The sequence below is a fragment of the Ochlerotatus camptorhynchus genome, unplaced genomic scaffold (genome assembly GCF_037179485.1).
Source record: "Ochlerotatus camptorhynchus isolate MF236.1 unplaced genomic scaffold, CSIRO-AGI_Acam_v1.1 ptg000251l, whole genome shotgun sequence".
Classification (NCBI taxonomy): Eukaryota; Metazoa; Arthropoda; class Insecta; order Diptera; family Culicidae; genus Ochlerotatus; species Ochlerotatus camptorhynchus.
This window is the reverse complement of record NW_027040741.1, coordinates 1,680,845-1,701,884: the sequence shown is the minus strand read 5'-3', so window position 1 is coordinate 1,701,884 and position 21,040 is coordinate 1,680,845. Positions and strand designations below refer to the sequence as shown.

General features: G+C 37.8%; 3 protein-coding genes across 4 annotated transcripts in view; 1 reads left to right on the top strand and 2 right to left on the bottom strand.

Annotated features, from left to right (window-relative positions):
- The window catches only part of cdi (center divider), a 294,603-nt gene extending 283,463 nt beyond the window's left edge, over positions 1 to 11,140 (bottom strand). For both annotated transcript variants that reach the window (XM_065226464.1, XM_065226465.1), the window contains exon 1: positions 10,320 to 11,140. The gene's annotated coding sequence lies outside the window, so the exon portion shown is untranslated. The remainder of the gene's footprint in view (positions 1 to 10,319) is intronic.
- LOC135704941 (heat shock protein 83-like) lies at positions 6,719 to 7,081 on the bottom strand. The gene has a single exon (XM_065226482.1). The coding sequence runs from the start codon at positions 7,079 to 7,081 to the stop codon at positions 6,719 to 6,721; it is 363 nt and encodes a 120-aa protein (XP_065082554.1).
- Positions 11,141 to 14,506: 3,366 nt separating the features above from the next.
- LOC135704940 (histone H2B-like) lies at positions 14,507 to 14,881 on the top strand. The gene has a single exon (XM_065226481.1). It carries the CDS (start codon positions 14,507 to 14,509, stop codon positions 14,879 to 14,881), a length of 375 nt encoding a protein of 124 aa, XP_065082553.1.
- Positions 14,882 to 21,040: the final 6,159 nt, after the last annotated feature.

Here is a 21,040-nt window from a genome sequence, read left to right as displayed (position 1 = left end):
TTAAGCACCCTAGTACTACACTCTACTGGGACCTCCCTTAGCTCAGTCGGTAAAGGCACAGCTACAAAGCAAGACCATGCTGGAGGTGGCTGGGTTCGATTCCCGGTCCAGTCTAGGAATTTTTCGGGTTGGAAAATTTCTCGACTTCCCTGGGCATAGAAGTATGATTGGACTTGCCACACAATCATATCAATGCAAAAATGGTACAGGCATCGAAAGCTCTCAATTAATAACTGTGGAAGTGCATCTAGAACACTAAGTTGAGAGCACGCAATAAGCTAATATGCCATACGCAATAAGCTTGAAATGCGAGGAAGAAGAAGAAGTACTACACTTCAATAGGTATGTCTAATATACAACAAGTAGGACAAGTTGAAACATGGAAACGTCCGACCGATACACGCGACCTACAAAGTGCTATTTTAGGTAAATGTTCACCGTCTATCGCAAATCTCAATTCGTTAAATCTTTAAGTTGCGATAGATCCTCCGAAAGTGTTGCGAGTAGAAAGTTCCACCAATTTAGCGGTTTCAATGCTGTTTCGTTCGATCGCGAAGAGCTATGGATGATTATATACGAGAACGAGTTTGTATGATGTACAGTGATGTGTGAAGATCTTGAGAGCGTCATCGGACTCGTTCGAAACATGCAATATAAACGGCAGCTATAATGTCTATAAAGTTCATTTGATTTTAACATCAAAAACATGGGATGCAGAAGCTCTGTCTTTACGGAGTTATAAAATCAAAATAACTCTACATAGAACATCGACGAAAGTAGGCATCGACTTGTGGATATATCGACTTATGGATAGTACGGAAAGGAAAGGAACCGCTGAATTCATCGATTTATAGAAAATATCGAGTTATGGAGAGTTGACTGTAAAATCATTTTTAAACATCTCTTTCTATGCTAACCAAGCCCTCGACAATGTGACAGATAACCTTAGTTTCACGTACCCATTTGCAAATAGTAGATGTCACCACCTAACGTAAACAAAGGGATTGTCCTTCACTGCCGCAACGGTATTTCTGTACGGGAAACCAACTTTTTCTTTGACCACTTGTGGATGTTAAGCAACAGGCATGAGTGCCATATGAAAAGAGCGAATTTATGATTTTCGTGGTGAAATGAAGTAAATCCAAACGAATTGAAACTGAAAATAGTTTCATAAATTGAGTATGTACTATATTTTGTATACCACTACAAATCTAAACAACATTTCTCGCTGGCATCACTGAAGTTCCTATGTTGCTAATGTTGATTTTGACGTCGGGCTTCACGTGTCTCACACGCACTTTCCGGTTTGGTGGGCCCGCGACAATAAGATGAATTTTAAACTTGCATTTTATTTACTTTACATCATTTTGGCAATCACCCTCTTCAGATAACACTTCTGAAATATGTGAGTTTGACAGAACCATTAGCTCCACATTATCGGGGTACACTGGCAATATACTGGACTTGTCAAGTTGGCCCCGGGTTGATGCTAACTGTCCATTCTCAAATTGTGCAACGTAGAATAAAAAGAAAGAAAGACACATCGACATTCTTCTAAAAACAAAATGTTGCACTTCTCAACACCCACTTATACTAAGCACCTCGTCGGAAATTGGCTTTCCAAGATTCAGAAGATGCCAAGATGGGAATCGTGCCGAGTGACAATAAATTTTCCACGCTCGCGTGCTCTACAAAGTCACACACTTAGAAGCGTAATAATGCTCTTCAAAGGCAAGAAAAACGAAATTTGGAAACCATTTCCCGGGACTTTCCTACACAAACACTTACTGACTGGCGGACTGACTGGTTGCCGTTGGGATTGGTGTGACTTGCCACCGTAGAAGCAGAAGCAGCAGCAGCATGAGTAATCTTTCCTACTGTTCTGTCAGCAATGCCGTGAATATACATTTTTTTCGGAGTTTCAGATTTTTCGGGTTGATTGCTTCATCATCATCCTTTCGGAGCCGAATAGTGAGAGGTTGCTATAAATACCCAAAACGGTGGGTTATTTTTCCCGCTGCAGTCTGTTATGTTTTCCCTTTTATTTCGGCAATACGAACCAATCGTCGTCTGTGTATATGTTTCGAGAGAATAGCGGGCGTGCGGTTTGTAGACAGGAATATCGCTTTGTTTTGTTCTTGCTTTCGCATTTTCCTTCGCTCCAATCGGTTTCGGTTGTTGATGGGAAAAACGCATCGGCCGTTGTTTATGACTTGATGTATATCTCTGTAAAATATTAATATGTTTGAAGAAAGGCGTTTTTCCTTTTCTGTTCTTTTTTCATAAAAGCGTTAACGAGAGTAGAAAATGATTCTTCGGAGATGATTTCTTTAGGAAACGATTCATATAATATTATTTACTGCTTTGGGAATTATGTTACAACTGGAACTTTATGTCTGCCCTAAACTGATGCGAGTAATTCTACAGTTGTTAATTTAGAGTTTTCTAAGCCTGTTGCATTATTGCACTCGTAGATATATAATGTTGGGGAGTCGGGAACTGGCCGCCTTCAGAATGGTCTTTACCGACAGAACTTAGGGAGGCCCATAATAAAAACTGGAAAAACGCTTGATTTGGAAAATCGACTAATGGTGATGCGTGACTCTGTGCGCATGCTTAATTTTCCACCCAATAAAAAAATAAGATTTATGGCTGTTTAAGAGAAGGTGTGTATTTTAAAATATTCTGCGAAATTGTTTCATGCTCACAATAGCAGAATAATTAATTCACAAGAACACTCATCACAAGCTGGAGTAGGCGCATTAACTACACATTAGTGTATACGGGATTATTGATTGTTTTATTAGCCCTACGAAAACAAACAAAAACGACAAAATCAACCAAAAGTTCACTCTTCCTATTAAAATTTCCACATGAGCTTCAAATTAACTATGTCAGGTTACAAGAAAGTGTACTCAAGAATGAAAGTGACTTAAAATATGAAGTGATAATTAATCAGAAAGTAATCCCGTAACGTGGGTAGATCACCTTTTCGTGGTACGTTACGGGATGTAAGATCTACCACCGATACCTAGTATTGACTACTTCAAACTAGGGGAACAGGATTTTTCAGTAATCAAAGGAACACATCTTAGTCCTTGTTACTTTTTATGCCTTGTTGATAGTAACAAAACCCGGCTTTGTCCGCCGAGGGTGATCTTGAAACAAGGAAAAATGGGATAGTAAGTCTTCATCTATGTGATTCCTAATCTTCTATTCGTTGTTCCCTAGTTTGAAATGGTGAAGACTAGGGTTCTGATGCATGGTCATTATCGGTGCCATTTCTTAATTGTGTTGCTCTCACCTTTCAATAAGAATTGATTCCTTGTGATGAAGGTAAAAATGACAACTGCAGGGCTGTTACAAGATCTTTAAAATTTGATCCGCAAAATCCGGGATTTCTCAAAAGAAATCCACGACTTCAAATACAAATCCGCGACAGATAGAAAACAGTTTGCATTGCTTGAAAATACCATTTGTATTACAACTACATGGCATTTCAAGCTTATTGCTTATAGCATATTAGCTGTATGCTTAATTTCAACTTAGTGTATTTGAAGCGCTTCACACTGAGGGCTGGTAGTGCTGTTGCGATATAATAGTAGTGACTTTAGTGACAAAAATTACGGAAATAGTGACCAAATAGTGACTCGTAAATACTAAATAAGTGACTATTTATATGGAAATTCAAATACCGTTTGATATTGAAGTAAACTTTGTATGTCCTGGAACTGAAAATCAAATTTCATAAATTCCTCTAATTTAATCGAATCTCACAACTGAATCTCCTGTGAAGAGTATTTGAAGTGATTGGAATAATTTACTTTTGCTTACGTTATACATGATGACTAGCAAATAGTAATTCCCATTTTTTATGATTCTGCGATCGAAATCTTTAAAACTTTGATATATCTAGGTAGATAACTTTGATAATTCGCTATGAACTTTTCACAGAATTTCTCCAGAATGATCTAAAGAACTTTTTTAGAATAATTCCCCCTCTCTTAAACTTAGAGGCAAATAAGCTTTTACAAAAATAATATCGCATTCTTGAAATTCTTTGCAGAACAATCAACACAATTCTTGGAAATAGATTATTTTCGTTGTAGGAAATGCTTAACATCAAATATGAGAATTAAAGTGGACATTTTATACGATAGATGAGGAGATGAAAGTAAAGAGTTGATAGTTCCGTTATAGTACGGCAGTGTGATATTTGTATATAGAAAGTAGAAAGCGAACAATGGACAATTTTGAGGAAGGTACGAATCAGGTAGAACATTCGTTAATGAGGGATGGTAAGGGGTGTTCCCCCGCCGATTTGCTCATGTACCTCCGATGTGCGAAAAAAGTTCTATCGATTGTTTCACACTCAAGTCGCCATCTGACGTAAACAACTACCCGATTCGTACCTTCCTCAAAATTGTTCTTTGCTCGCTTTCTACTTTGTATATACAATTTTCACACTGCCATACTATAACGGAACTATCAACTCTATAATTTAATTTCCACATCTATCGTATAAAATCTCCACTATAAGTCTGATATTTGACGTTAAGCATCTCCGACTATGTAAATCGTTAATTTCACGCATGAAGTAATAACACATGATTAGTTAAAGTAGATTATTTTCATTTTTTATTGATTCTTCTAGGAACTCCCTAAAGGCTCCTTCCATAAATCCATTTTAAATTTATTGGAATTCTCTTTAAAATTTCCATGCAATTGACTTCATAAATTTCATAAATTTCTACTTAGAATAATCTTGGACTCCTCCCCTGCTTCCAATTGGGAATTCAGTTAGCATCCTGCTTAGAATTCCCATAGTATTTCCTCAGAATTCTCAAAACAAAAACCCATCACAGAATAATTTTGAAAATCTTCTCAGAATTCCTTTGAGATTGAACCCACATAATTCTATTCCACTGGAATTCTTCTCGGATTTTATTTCGAACTCTTAAGAATTCTCTTGGAAGTATCTTTAGAAATCACCCCAGAATTCTTCTAGAAATATCCGCAGAGACCATCTTTGGAGTTCACAAGATTTTCATGGAATTTTCATCAGAGCTCTCTTAAGCAAAATTTAAGAACTAATTTTGAACTTGTTAGACTTTGATCTAGAATCTTCATCCAATAATTCTTTTCAGAACGCTCGTTAAAATACACTTCTAATTATATTGGAATTATTTCCAAAATTGTTTCGGAGCTTAATTTTGCGTCTCTACTAATTTAAACAATAATCAAAAGCGACACTCGTATGTGTTAAGCCAAGTTTAACTATGTAGATAAATCTGGCTTAAGATTTAAGCGGAGATGAAGAAATCGGTCCTCAGAGCACTTCATTTTACATGAGACTTTCGTAGTCTGTACTTTGCTATTCTTCTCTGATATATCTTTGTGTCATCCCTAGAATCCTTTAAACTTCTCTTAAATTTACTTTGGATTTTTTTAAATTCTTAATCATCCTTGAAAGACTTTTGAAAATCGATCACATACCTTTGGAAAGTTTCCTAGGTTTACAATTTATATTCTGGGAAAGGAGGTATATTTTACCCGATTTTTAATCGAAATTGAAGGCATTTCCCAATAGTTTTCCTGGTGTTCTAAAGTTTTGCGGTTCACTGGTCACCCTGGTTAAAATTTTTATTTTTTTTACAAATATGTATACTTTGTTAAAACTACGTAAGAATTTTTTAGTGCCAAGTATCCAATTTAAACATTTTGTTGATATTTTTAAATTTCACTCACTAAGTGACTATTTTTAGGGAATTAGTGACTTTAGTGACTTTTTGGTGTAAAAAGTGACTTTTTAGTGACTGGCTTCAAAATAGACCAAGTCACTAAAAACTGACCTGCCATCAGCCCTGCACATTTTATTGAGAGCTTTCTATGCCTGTACAATCCTATACCCAAGGAAGTCGATAAATTTTCCATCCCGAAAAAATTAATAGACCGGACGGGAATCGAACCAAGCTTCCTCCAGCATAGACTTGTTTCGTAACATCACCTTTACTGACAGAGCAAAGGGAGTATTGTTTGCACCATTTGAAAAAAATAATAAATAAAAATGGCCCTTATTACGGGTGTCACTTCACGGTGCAGTGATTGCCGTGTAATTCAAATAGAATCACTTCACAGTGAGTGATAACTAATAGGTAATAAGATCCAATGTGTCATCTTCATGTCGTGTCACATTGAGATTCTAATAAATAAAAGCGGCATAGGTTTTCTGAAACATTATTTTAAAACATTTATGCATTTTCATTTGAAATGCAAATCAACCTAAAAATGTTTAATATCCAAATCCAAATTAAAAATAGGGTGCATACAATAAATTTAATTTTAGATTTTCATTTTCGAGAATAATAACACTGAAAATAATTCTTCTTAGGAGTATTTCAAAAGAGTTTTGAGTAAATTTTTTAAAGCAATTCCAACAAAAATTCCAAGAAAATTGAGTTCTGAATTCCGAGTTATTTTTTTTTTTTTTTTGTTGGGAGGAGTTGAACCACTGCGTCCATTATTTGAACTTTTGTGGTACCCCTGTTTACTGTTCGTATCATGCAAGCTGACCACCATTTAATGAGTGGACAGGTAATTGCCTGGACACGTCCTTTCCCAGTCAGGTATGATATGGTTTAGGAAACCAACTACCTCTCCAGGATTAGCAGACCAAATTCCACTAGGTTGTACGATAACACTACGAAGAAATTTAGATCTACGCTTGTGTAATGCACCACAACTGCAGAGCACGGTCAGGACCCTTTTCTACGAGCAGCTTGATCGGGTAGCCAATGAACTGTGAGTGCTTGTTCACGATGGCCTTGATCTTGCTTTCCTCTAGGTATTCCAGCTGATCTTCCTTGATGTGCAGGACGATCTTGGTACCACGTCCGAGAGGCTCTCCAGTGTCCAGGCAAACAGTGAACGAGCCTCCGGCCGGCGATTCCCACAAGTACTGCTCATCGTCGTTGCTCTTGGAAGTGACAACGACCCTATCGGCGACCAGATAAGTCGAGTAGAAACCCACACCGAACTGACCAATCATGCTGATGTCAGCTCCGGCCTGCAGGGCTTCCATGAACGCCTTGGTACCGGACTTGGCGATTGTAATTTTTTCGACTGGGGAATCCACGAAATTCACTAAATACGCGCCTGTTGTAACAGCCCTGCAAATGTATCAAAACTGAATACTTCTCGATGAACATTTCAAATGGTCCTATCTGCTTTGATCGATTCTCTTCATCGACTTTCTCTTTCGTCAATAACTCAGCTGCAAAACCTTTCCCTGTTGTATTTGACGTTTTGGACGCTAGATAAGAACCTCCTTTATCAAACTATGTGGTAGAATTAGCGCGAAATCTGTTTGCATAGCAGTGGATATGAAAAGAGAAAGTCGATGAAGAGAATCGATCAAAGCAGATAGGACCATTTGAAATGTTCATCGAGACTTCATCATTTCTCAATAGTGATGTTGTAATACGATATGCACTAAACTAAGGACACGGGACTACAATAGATCAAATTACTGGTCACAGTGGTTTTATGTCCCGAACAGAGGAAAAAAAAATCAGAAAAGTAATATTCACACGCCCTCGTCCTAAGTGTGCCATGTACCAGCTGCTGGTAAGACCGGTAGTTCTTTACAGATACAAGACGTGGACAATGCTCGAGAAGGACCTGTAAGCTCTAGGAGTTTTCGAACGACGCGTGCTTATGACCAGAGATGCCAGGCTTATTTAGAAAAAATCTGGCAAAACCCGAAAAAAATGTCTGGCGAAAATCTGGCACAGCAAATTAACATAGGAAGCTGCCAGATTTCTCAAAAAATCTGTCTGGCAGAGCAAAAATTTCTCTGGCTGTGCCTGGCAACCTGGCAACGCTGCTTATGACCATCTTTGACTCGGTATATGCAAATGGAGGAGAATAATGATCCACGAACTGGCACAACTCTATAGTGAACCCAGTATACAGAAAGCCGCTAAAGCTGGAAGCGTAAAATGGGCGAAACACGTTGTAAGAATGCCGGACAACAATCCCGAACATATTGTGTTTGTCTCGAATCCGGCCAGTACAAGACTTATTTGGTACTAATCGACTGTGAATGACTTTTCAGTCTTGGAGGTACAAGACTTAGGCCCCTGGGACACTTAAGAATCTAAAGACTAGTAGCATCGATCCGAGTTGTTTGAAATAAAATTGAATCCTTCTTTTGATGCCAAAATTGATTAAAGCGGTTCTTATTTAACTTTAAATCCGGAATCTATTATTTAATGGTGAGATTATAGTTTGTTGCATCTGAAGACGCCATTTGTAATGAGACACCCCAGTGCACACATACAATATTCGTAGCCCTACCGTTAAAATCGAATTTGAACTTCAGAACTATTTTCAAACTTATTTGGCATGTCACACGGGAGCAACCTGGGTCCTTTGTTAAGCTCATACTTCATAAACGAGCTTTCTCACGTACTACCATCTGCTGCCGTGTGTTTTACACTAATGACGTGAAAATATACATGATCTTTAACTGTCAGAACCCCAAGGGTACAAAGTGCATGGCGATGCTGTGATCAAGCACGTTTCTTGGAAACGGGACAGTCGTGCTGCGTTGCCACGCATTTTACACCCTTGAGGTTCTGTCAGTTAAAGGTATCGAGAACTGAGCTGTGCTCTACAACTGCTTTTGAATCGTTTTGTTGATTAGTGCACCCAGAACATGCTGACGTTGAGCATCCACAAATGCAACATTATATCGCTTTATCGAAAGCTCAACCCGATTACGTACGATTATTACCATTCAGGCCGATTTCATAGTGAAAGCGAAGCGTAGAGGCGAACGAAGCGTTGAAAAGAATGTAAGCAATAATATCAATAATGAAAATTCCCATACTTTTTGAAGAATGCAGGATACATCGTTTACAAATAGAATGAATAGAAGAGGTCCTAAATGAGAGCCTTGTGGGACTCCCGATGTTTTTTTTTTTTTTTATCTTTATTAAGGAGACTTTCAGTCCTGGGCTGACATGACATGACCCTATTCATGTTTCAATTGTACATACCCCTATGTAGATTTGTTTTCTTTAGAATCTTACTATTTGATCGCGATTTAACGGGGCCGGTGGTGTAGTGGTAAGCGTGATTGCCTCTCACCCCAGCAGGCCTGGGTTCAATCCCAGTCGGCGCCACCGGGATATTCTGAGGCATAACATCTCTGATCTCACGGCTTCCTTCGGAAGGGAAGTAAAGCCGTTGGTCCCCGGTTCATGAGTTGATGGGGCGATAGGTAGGGTCCAGGTGTGGGAGCTGCCTTCCTGGCGCGTCGGTGGCATTTGTGCTCAGCACGGAAAACAAACCAAAGGAAAATTTTTTTTTAACGCGATTGGTCAGATATCTATCTAGTGGGTTTGGACTGGATTCCCATCTTTTGCAAATTAAAAAAAAAAACATGGGTATGTCGACGCGATCAAATGCTTTGCTGAAGTCAGTGTACAAAACTTCTACATGGTTTCCGTTATCCATTGCTTCCAGAGAATAATTAATGAATTCGAGTAGATGTGTGGTCGTCGAACGACTTTTAAAAAAAACCGTGTTGCATAGTAGTAATTCTATTACTACTACTATTATTCTATTATTTTTTAGAAGTCTCCGGATTCCAATGACATATTGAAACACCAAAATAAATCCCTCAAAATCTGCCCACGTGGTATGTGGACAACCCTTACAAACAATAAATGTTACCGTTATTAAGCAGTCGTTATACATGCCAGGGTCATTGTCACCACTGACCAGTATTATGACCCTTGTAAGAATTGTAGCAGGTCACTCACAATTTTATCTGCACTGTGAAAAAACACACGAATAACGGCTAATTACAGCTGTTGGAAACATAGAATGTACCAAATAGGCGTCCCCTTCGAGCATGCACTAAGCATTAAATAGCAATCTTTCTGTGGGGACGCTGTCTTCGTTTTACTCTCAATCTTCCGAACCAATTTATCTTACATGCTCACGGCCGGGGTCGATTTCAATAACTCATCTGAAGATGCATTTCTATGGTAGAGAATATATTTTCTGGACGACCTAAGTATTTCTTCTATACATCGCATGGAAAAAATTGAAGAGGTCTTTACAGACAACTATATTATCAATTAATGTTTCATTACCACTGATAAATAATTTTCCCAAAAAACAGACAGACTCAAAATAAGAGCCGACAGAAGCTGTGGTAACCATCTGTAAGCCATAAAATACCTAGTTTTTGTATGTATCAATTTATATAACAATTTTGCGGAGAAAATATATCATAAATAACATACCTTAAAGCTATTCCAAAACGTATGTTGAAACTTCATTGGAATTTTCAGAAATGACGCACATCAATTCAAATTCCATCCCAGCAACATACACTCTGCATTCATCTTCACACTGAAAGTGAATTATTTCCCTTGCACGGTGAAATTCAAATTTTTCAATTATTTTTGCGCACATACCACCATTATTTCTTCCTTACAATTTAACAGCATCAGACAGGGCAGCCGAGTAGCATCCCCAAGTAATCCACCATTGTTGCTGCTACTCTGCCATCCGCAACCCATTCAGAGATAAAAAAAAACATCATTTTTGCATTGGAAACAGTAAATACACATTGCTGACGTTTTTCGCTTCATTATTCCGATATTAACTTGGAATCAATTTTTCCATCAACAGACAGGAAACGTCACATTTTCATTTCACATCAAAAACTCCTGGTTTTCTTCTCATCCACTGGTGCTCTAGAACGCACGTATGTCGCATCCGTTTTACGATCCACAGAGGAAAATTCTTTCACTAAGCACTCTTTTACACAACAAATTTCACCGCAATCTCGTTAGTCAATCCATTTTGTATGGCCAAAATTGTGTACCGAAAGAAAAACTGCAATCCAAAAGCATCCCACTAAGAGCGAACACAGTGGAGGAAAAGTCGCGATTCTGTTCAATCAAAAATCAACACACACCATCCGCGTATCCAAAAACATGCTACGAGAGGAAGAAAAAAACGCGTCCGAACTGCAGCACACCGACTCTAGTTTTGCTTTGGCATCGGCAACACACCGAATGCTTTCACGTCCGTCCGTCACCCCGACAGCAGTGTAGCCGTAGCGGATTCAGAGCACAGTAACAACATCAACAACACATTCAACGGTGAGGGCAGCAAAGCAGCAGCAGCCACGCCAGGGGACCATCTTTCCCGTTCGTCGTTCGCTTTTTGGTGGTGGTTGCTCTGTTTTCATGTTCGTATTTGTGTTTCATCCGAGTATTTTGCACAATCGCACCAAAACAAACGAAGTGGATTGGTCGAGGGATTGGTTTGACACTGAAGGAATCTCTTCAAACGCACACACCTACAAAATTTTGGTCAAGTGTGGAGTGGTGTGGTGGCTGGAAGTGAGACAAGAGTTTTGTTTACCATCACACCGCACTCCATCGCACTGTCATAATCTGACGGTTTGCGTAAACTGTCAGTTGCCAGAAGCGAGGCTTAATTTTCAAAGCGGCGCTGTCTACACGTTGTTTCGCGAAGAACCATTGATGGGTAAAAAAAATACTCATTCCGCTAGAAGTGCCCCTCCTCAAATCATAAAATAAATCCAATAATGTAACCAGTGGAAAATATTTATGTGAATTCCACGTAATTTTCATGTGTCCCATAATTGGAAATTGCACCACTAAATTACATGAGCGTTGTGTGTCCGAAGAGGCTCTTTTCATGCACCATCAATGTAGAGCGGGCTAGGCGATTTTGAGAAGAAGTGTCATCCAAACCATTTGTTTACATTATAATGACGAATTTCAAAACTCTAAATAATGTATACTTTATTGCACACTAGCAAATTTCCATCAGGAGTGGTTTTATTTTACTTTTATATATATCTGATATATAGATATATAGATCTGAACTAATGTACAATTCAAATAAACCCACATTAAAAATCCGGAATATCATAACCAATGGGAAAATTTCATAAATCTTCATTTTTCTCATCAAACAATTTGATGAGAGGTGAAAATATTTTCCTCTTCCTATGCTTCACGGTGAAAATTTCAGCCCTCATCACTCTTTTAAGGGCTCCCCTATTCACCGCCAGAAGCTGAAACGATTGCTTTGTTTCTATTGGATTCGCCTATGAAGTCTATATGATTTTGACGTAGGACTACGTCTTTGATTTCTATATTGGGGTACACTTTGTGAAAACTGAAAATGGAACATGTAACCAAATTATGACAGATTCTGAACGTTAATAACTCAGCTGCCCCTGAACCAATTTCAATAATTTTATCACCAGTCGATCAGGGCTACGCTTACGCATCGATATCAATGCTTTTGGCTGTTTATGTTCAACAAGAAACTATTGAAAAAGTACTAACTGTCAAGCATTATCCAAAAGCGTCGAAATCTAGGTCGAAATAATTAACAAATCCACCAATTACGTACATGCATATGCTGCTTCCCCAGCACAGTCGTCAGAGAGTAGTAAGTAGACGAAACATGTCGATGTAGCATTACGACGAGGTTCGGTAGTTCAGTGGTTACCGTTTCTGCTTACTGAGCAGAAGACAGGGAGTTCAATCTCAGGCCTGTCCCCTTCCTTGCAATTTTGCACTTTGCCTTATTCTATCCCCACTAGATTTAAATAAAAAAACAAATTCTGCTTTAAGGGGTTACGCCTACCTGCAAGACCGAAAAAAAGCGAAAGTTTGGATTTTTTTTTTCTCGAAAACGACGCAACATATTGAAAATCGGTTTTCTGCCATTTATTGAACACACATTAAATGGTACATTTATCAGTCGATGATGTAAAAACGAGGTCCTGGTGCCCCGCACGGCTGCTCCCCGTGGACAATGTTCTAAAAAACGCTTTTTGCGGTGTCAACTGCCAACTGCGGTTTGTGATGTTATCATCTGAAATAAAAAAAAACATGCCAAATCGTTAAGCATGTGTTAAACTAGTCCTTGATCGTTCGGTTTTTTTTAAAAGTTTTTTGACAAAATGGCGGCCTTGCAAAGTTGAAGTGCCGATTTTTGATCCTTAAAATTTGTCTTTGATCGGCTGTAAAAAATCGAAATTAAATGATAGACGAAATCCGAACGATCGTGGACTGCACAAAATAGTACTGAACAGAAATCAAAACGAATCGGACGAATCGAATGTATACATTTCGAGAAATTTTTGGCACCGGTTTTGAAAATATGATTCCGAGATAATCGCGTTTAAAGTTTCAAGTTGGGTTTAGTCCACTATAAGTGAATATTTTTGTACGTCGCATAACTTTCCCAATTTTCATTGGATCAACTTGATCTTTTGAGGAAATATTCTTGACTTTATATACTTTCGATTAGGACAGTAAAAAAAATCGATTTTTTGAAAGTTTGCAGGTAGGCGTACCCTAATAAACAAATAACATAACCGAACAATAACATAAATAGTAGAACTTTTCCACAAATGGTTTGGATGATACCCCAAACACGTCGTTAAGCAAAATAACCATAACAATTTTATTAGGGTAACCCCTTAACCGATCGCATCACTTACCACAGTGAATCCTAATCTAAAAATAACCTTCCTTACTAACACAACAATCCTTCCCGAGACAGCCGTGGAGATGTAGAGGTATTCTCGGTCTCAAGTAACAACCGGACGTCGAATTTATCATCCTTCCCTCCCCAAAAGACCGTGAGTACGTGGCCGGCGCTGTGAATTGATCTATAGATTGAATTAATGTGTAATGTACATTGAAGATGGAAACCTTATCCCATGTACCCATCATGTAGTTCTCTGTGCAAGTGGATTAGTTGTGATCATTCACGGAGGAGCAACTACGAAGTGCACGGTCAGATAACGTTAACTCGGCGGCAAACACATTCATTGATACCACCTTTATTGGTGTGGATGATAGAAATAGCGCGAAATGGGAAGCCATGGTCATCACAAAAGAGGAAATCGAAAAAGAGAATTGGCTTTCACCCTTCTACTTCTAAGCCCCTTACAGTCATCGTCATAGCATCGCACCGCTTTTGGTTCTAGGGCACTTGCTGGTTGCAATTTTTAGATCAGGATTCACTGTGATGCTATCAGTTGTAAGCAGCAGAAATTTCCTTCCCAACTCTCTTGTGGAATCTTTTAGTGGCCGGTTTTTATAGATTTCGATGGAAAAATTAAGAGTGTTCACCACAAATACGAAGAGCCAGCTGAATGTCCTTTGGCATAATTGTGACACGCTTGGCGTGAATGGCGAACAGACCGATCAGATAGGTTTATTTCACCCGTCGAGGGTGTACTTATACCTGCGTCGAGTAGCATATTATTAATACAGGGAGGGTACAATACGTACAGTGGGTAGCAAAATTCTGAAAAGGGGAGGAGTTTCGCTTCTTATGCTACGGGCACAAAACGAGACACCACCTAGGACACCACCGTCGAAACGACTATCAGTTATTCTCTACCGAAGCAAACAGCTAAATTATGGCACCGAAAACCAATGGAAAGGCCGTCAAGAAGTCCGGAAAGGCGCAGAAAGTCACTGTCAAGGGAGAGAAGAAGAAGAGGAGAGAGCGCAGGAAAGAAAGCTATGCCATCTACACCTACAAGGTGTTGAAGCAGGTCCACCCGGACACCGGAGTCTCGTCGAAGGCCATGAGCATCATGAACAGCTTCGTCAATGACATCTTTGAACGCATCGCTGCTGAGTCGTCCCGTTTGGCTCAATCCAACAAACGCTCGACGATCACCTCCCGCGAAATCCAAACTGCTGTCCGTCTGCTGCTGCCGGGTGAGTTGGCCAAGCACGCTGTCTCTGAAGGAACCAAGGCCGTCACAAAGTACACTAGCTCCAAGTAAATTCATACCAACAATCAATACGAAACTAACGATTTTAAATTGGCTCACCACTTTAGTAGCCTATTGGTCCCAAGCAAACGATTAACGTACCCTATTCTAGTTGAAATTCTATTACTACACTATGTTTGTTTTGATTCGCTATGAAAGTTTGACAGATAACATCAGGGGTGTGTGGATTCATGCAGAACATGCAGGGGTGAGTGAAATAGCTTGGGACTGCTTGGGACCGTTGTTCTGGTACTGAGTGAGCCAAAAATAATAATGATTTTCTTCGGGACCCAGTGGTCTTAGAGTTACCTCTATGTTCATACCATCCAAACAATCAATCGGCCCTTTTCAGGGCCACAAATCGATTTCCAGCATGAAAGAGGTTTTGATGATTTATTGAACTTTTAAATGTTCGAAAGCAGCGTTAGCAAAGTTCCCGATAAGAAATGATGATTTGCCTTATGAAAATAATGTTGACAAAAAGAATAAGAGGTTGTATCCATGACACGACCTACGGTTTTGACGTAGGACGTCTGTGATTTCTATATGGGGGTACACATTGTGAAAACCGAAAATGGAACATGAATTAATTGTGACACGCTTGGCATGGATGGCGAACAGACCGACCAGATAGGCCTCGCTGGATTCCTGTAGGGCCATTAACGGCCGAGCTCTGGAAGCGCAGATCGGTCTTGAAGTCCTGGGCGATTTCACGGACCAGACGCTTGAAAGGTAACTTTCAGTCAGCAGCTCGGTCGATTTCTGGTAACGACGGATCTCATGCAGAGCGACAGTTCCTGGCCGGTAGCGATGAGACTTCTTCACTCCTCCGGTGGCCATCTGTTTGAGAGGAGCCTTTCCTCCGGTGGACTTACGAGCGGTCTGCTTGGTGCGGCCATTATTCGATGTGGATACGTTGAACGCAATCTGTTGAATAAAAATTTTAATTACCCAGCACAATCATGGGCATTGGCTTCAAGCAATATTTCATCAGATTCCAGACAAATCTGTACGATAGTAAATAGAACAAAAAATGAAAATATAAAAATTAGGTAAGGAAAATAATTGAAATATGGTTCAGATCAATACCTGGCTGAATTAAGATACACATTACCATTTATTATATAAGACCACGTAGTCCTACGTCACCATTGCGTACAACCATAGAGGTAACTCTAAGACCACTGGGTCCCGAAGAAAATCATTATTATTTTTGGCTCACTCAGTACCAGAACAACGGTCCCAAGCAGTCCCAAGCTATTTCACTCACCCCTGCATGTTCTGCATGAATCCACACACCCCTGATGTTATCTGTCAAACTTTCATAGCGAATCAAAACAAACATAGTGTAGTAATAGAATTTCAACTAGAATAGGGTACGTTAATCGTTTGCTTGGGACCAATAGGCTACTAAAGTGGTGAGCCAATTTAAAATCGTTAGTTTCGTATTGATTGTTGGTACAACCCCATAGGGCTGTCCCTTGTAGTTTTATTCATATAGACTTTCTTGTACTATTCTGAATATCACAGATAAACATAATTATTTTTGTTAATGGAAAAATATTATGTGCGTTCCTAATAGAAATTAATGTGATCTGATCAGATGTTATCTTGATCAGATCAATAGTTTTCATGTCATGATTTTTTGGAACAATATAATATTTTTTTAATACGCCTTTTTTTAAATGTTACTGTGTAGAATAAAATAATATTTAAATAAAAATGCAATCATTGATAGCAGCGAACATGTGAGCAATATTTCATTCAAATCGGAAGAAGTCGAGACAAAATTGATATATTTTTTAGCGATTTGGAGAAGACTGGCAACTCTTCCATTTTCTCATACGAACGCTATGAGACAGGTACAATCGCGTCATCTGCCGCTCAAAGGTAAATGCTTCGAACGAATTTGATAGCGCTTCTATATCTGTCGCTTGGATTCTGGCAAATTTGCCAGTCTTCTTGATTTGTTGTCTTCAGTTTTGGGCTGTTCATGCTCTCAATCCAGTTTGTCCCATCCTGAAATTCAACCGTTCATAGTTTTTGTTAAAGTTCTACTTTTTGAATTTCCATAGTTTTTCACTGATTGAACACAACATGCTTGTTTAGTTGGAACTGATTTTAACTTGAAGAAATAATCTCTAAATTCTCTATGATTCTTAAAATATTTACATTGGAATTTCATTTTGTAATGCCTACTTTTCCATTTGGGACTCATATGCGATTATATACAGTATACTATCGGCAAACATACAAAGTTCACCGTGCACTTGTCAATCGAAGTCAATATTTTTGTTTATCCTTTCGTGGCTGGATCTTCATTATTGCCTGTGCTGTTGTCAGTATTAATATTCATCTCCATTTTGATGAGAATGATTTTGAGGATGAATTGCAAATTGATTATTTTTATTTCATACAAATATAGCGCTGTAGAACGTGTTGTGTTGGTTTTTACACACAGATCTATTATTTTGCTTTGAGGATCGCTTCTCATGTTGACAATTTTGGGTTGGATAATCAGTGCTGTGGTTGTGGGTAGTCGCAGGTAGTCGATGACTACTTAGCTCCAAACCGAAAAAAAAGTTTACAAAATAGGTAAAATACACACTTAATCTAGCTCGGTAAAATCTCCAACAGCCGATTACTTCGGCATTTAGTTTTGCTGATATCTCTGCAAACAATCTGTTTGTTAGCTGATATCTCAGCAAAATATTATTTGTTAGCTGAGTCTCGGCAATTGTTTGACTGAATCTCAGCAAAATAAATTACAGAATTACTCGGCTGTTGGAATCTCGGCGAAAAATTTTAAGTGTGTACAGCAATCCAATCCAATAATTACCGTCTCTGATATACATGTTTAGGTGGAAATTGAAAAATTGGTAAATTTGAAATGGCAAGCGTCCCTGGTTGACAAGTTCAGGACCAAATTATCAAAATCGTAAAATTTGAAATGGGTGCCCCTGACATACACATTCAGGGAAAATTGAAAACAATGTTCAATTTGAAATTGCTACGCGCCTGATAAACACGTTCTGGAAAAGAAATAAAATGTTATATTTAAAATGGCTTGCGCCCCTGATTTACATGTTCGTTCAGAGAAAAATAAAAAATAAATGTTAATATATTAATATATTAATGTTAATAATTGAATAAAATTGCCATATTTCAAATGTTTTGAACCCCTGGCAAACATGATCAGGAAAAATTTAAAGAAAAAGAAATTTGAAACAACTTGCCTGGTAGACAAGTTCAGAAAAGTAAATAAAAAAAAAAATCATAAATTTTAAGTGCCTTAGTTCGTGGAAAAATTGGAAATGTTTAATTTGAAATGGCTTGCAGGGGCGCATCATCAGGAAATATTTACAAAAAAATACACTAAGAAGTTTAGTTTAATGAAATTAAAAAATAATGTTAAATTTTAAAAAGCAGCGCCCCTGCACACTTAATCTAGCTCGGTAAAATCTCCAACAGCCGACTACTTCGGCATTTACTTTTGCTAATATCTCTGCAAAATATATGTTTGTTAGCTGATATCTCAGCAAAATGTTATTTGTTAGCTGAGCCTCGGAAATTGTTTGACTGAATCTCAGCAAAATAAATTGCAGAATTACTCGGCTGTTGGAATCTCGGCGAAAATTTTTAAGTGTGTGGTAAATCAGGGAAAAATGAAAAAAAGCTAGTGCCCGTGGTACATTTAATCAGGGGAAAATATTTAACTTGAAATGAATTGCGACCATTTCCGATTTAAATTGATCAAAATCTTTAAATTTGAAGTGGCTAGTGCCCCTGATATACACGATCAGACAAAAATTCAAATACAATATTTTTAGTTTAAGTGGCTTCCTGGGTAGATAAGTTGGGGGGAAAATTAAAAAAAATATGTTAAATTTGAATAAACGTGTTCAGGGAAAAACGTTAAAAATCGTTAATTTTGAAGTGGCTAGCACTTCTTATATACACGTTCATGAAGAAATTAAAAAAATATATGAAAATTTCAAATGGCTTGCACCCCTGGTAAACATGTTCAAATTAAACAATATTAAAATCTTTTCTTTGATTTGGCTAGCTTGATATACATGCTGAAGGAAAAATGTTAAATTTGAAATGGCTTGCGCCCCTGATACACATTATACGGAAACAATGAATCAAAACTGATAAATTTCAAGTGACCTGGGCTCCTGATCGGTGAAAAGATATAAATTATTTCACGGAGATGTATGGGAGAGAAGTTTGGAATCATATAAAAAAGCTCGAAATCAATTCGGAAAGTACTTAAGAGTAGTTCGAAAACACTTCTAAAAGTACTGAATTGCTTCAATACAGTTTGGAAAAGCTTAATAACTTATGAAAACGTCACTTCAGAAAGTACTGAATTACTTTAGAAATGTTAAAGAGTCACTTCACAAAGTTACTTCAGAAAAGATCGGAAACACAAATCACTTTGGAAGTACTGAATCATTACGAAAAATTTACTGCGGAAATAATTGAATCACTTAGGAATACACTGAATCACGTCAGAAATGTTCGGAATCACCTCGGAAAATACTGAATATCTTCAGTAATGTTCAGAATCACTTTGGAAATGTTCATGCTCACTTTGGAAAGTACAGAATCATTTAAGAATGTACTGAATTACTTCAAGGAATTCGGAATCACTTCAAAAAGTAATTAATCACTCAAGAATGGTTTGGAATCAGTCCATAAAGTACTGAATCACTTCAGAAAAGCTCGGAATCTCTTCGGATAATATTGAATCATTTCCAGGAAATTTGGATTCACATTGGAAGGTACTGAATCATTCTAGAAAGTTTGTAATTATTTCCTCAAGAACATAATCACTTCGAAAATAATTGATTCACTTCAGAAATATTTGGAATCACTTCGGAAGTACTGCATCTCTTCAGAAAGTTCATATTCACCTCGGAAAGCACTGAATCATTACAGATAGTTTGTTATCACTTCCGAAAGAATTGAATCACTTTTGAAAAGTTTGAAATCACTTCTGAAAGTATCAAAATCACTTCAGAAATGCTCGGAAATTCTTCGGATAGTATTGAATGACATAAGAAAATTTATGAATCTCTTTAAAAAATACATTTAATCTTTCGAGAAAATTTGAAATCGCTTCCGTAAAAACTGAATAATTTTGGAAATAACTGAATCATTTCACGGAAATGTGGAAAGTACTGTATCAAATTTCTTAAGTTTGCAATCTTTTCCTCATGAACTGAATCACTAGACTGATGTAAAATTTGAAATTACCGCTCCACAGTGCTCAAACGGTTTCAAATCAGGTCCTGATTAGCCTCCCAAAATTTAAACTCATTTGGTAAGAAACTGACTTGGCACAAACTATTCGAAGTTTATATGGAAATTACTATGGGAAAACCAAACTTTTCGTTTAGTGTCTTCTACCCATTTTCCATATTATTTTTTCGAAAATTTCAATAACTATTTTTACGGGAAATTTTCTAAGCTACAACATTGCGCAATATCGTTTTTCAGCCAAATGTCAAATTAAATTGTTATTAATTGTTTAAGAGATTGATAATCTTATGGCATGATCAAGCAGCTGTTCTGTAGGCAACACTATATTCTGGAGTGTGCACCAAAAACACCTATGTTGCCTGCTGAACAGTTGAATGAGCATAATCATAAGAAATCAGTGACTTGAACCATTAATAACTTTTGTTCCTTACATTTAATTGAAAAGTGATTTTCAACAAAATTGTAGCCGAAAAAATTTGCTACAATCCTTGCTATCATTTTCAAAAGCATAGTGATGTGGTGAATTGTTAGATAGATATGAACAAAACATAATTTTTCCCATAGTAATTCCCATATAAACTTGAAATGGTTTGTGCCAAGTCAGTTTCTTACTAAAGTAGTTCAAATTGTGGGAGGCTAAGCAGGACCCAATTTGGAACCTTTTAAGCACTGTGGAGCGAAAATTTCAAATTTTGCATCAGTCTACTGAATCACTCTGTAATAATTGAATCACTTCAGAAAAGTTTGGAATCACATAAAAAAAAAATCGGAATCACTTTGGGTGCACAGAATCATTTCAAAAAAGTTCTAAATCTCTTCTGAAAGTACTGAAACACTTAAGAAAATGTCGGAATCAATTTGAAAAGTACAGAATTACTGCAAAAAAACTTAAGAAAGTACTGA

Excerpts from the sequence above, each read along its gene's own strand:
- LOC135704941 (XM_065226482.1), bottom strand. The coding sequence starts at position 7,081 with ATGGAAGCCCTGCAGGCCGGAGCTGACATCAGCATGATTGGTCAGTTC.
- LOC135704940 (XM_065226481.1), top strand. The coding sequence starts at position 14,507 with ATGGCACCGAAAACCAATGGAAAGGCCGTCAAGAAGTCCGGAAAGGCG.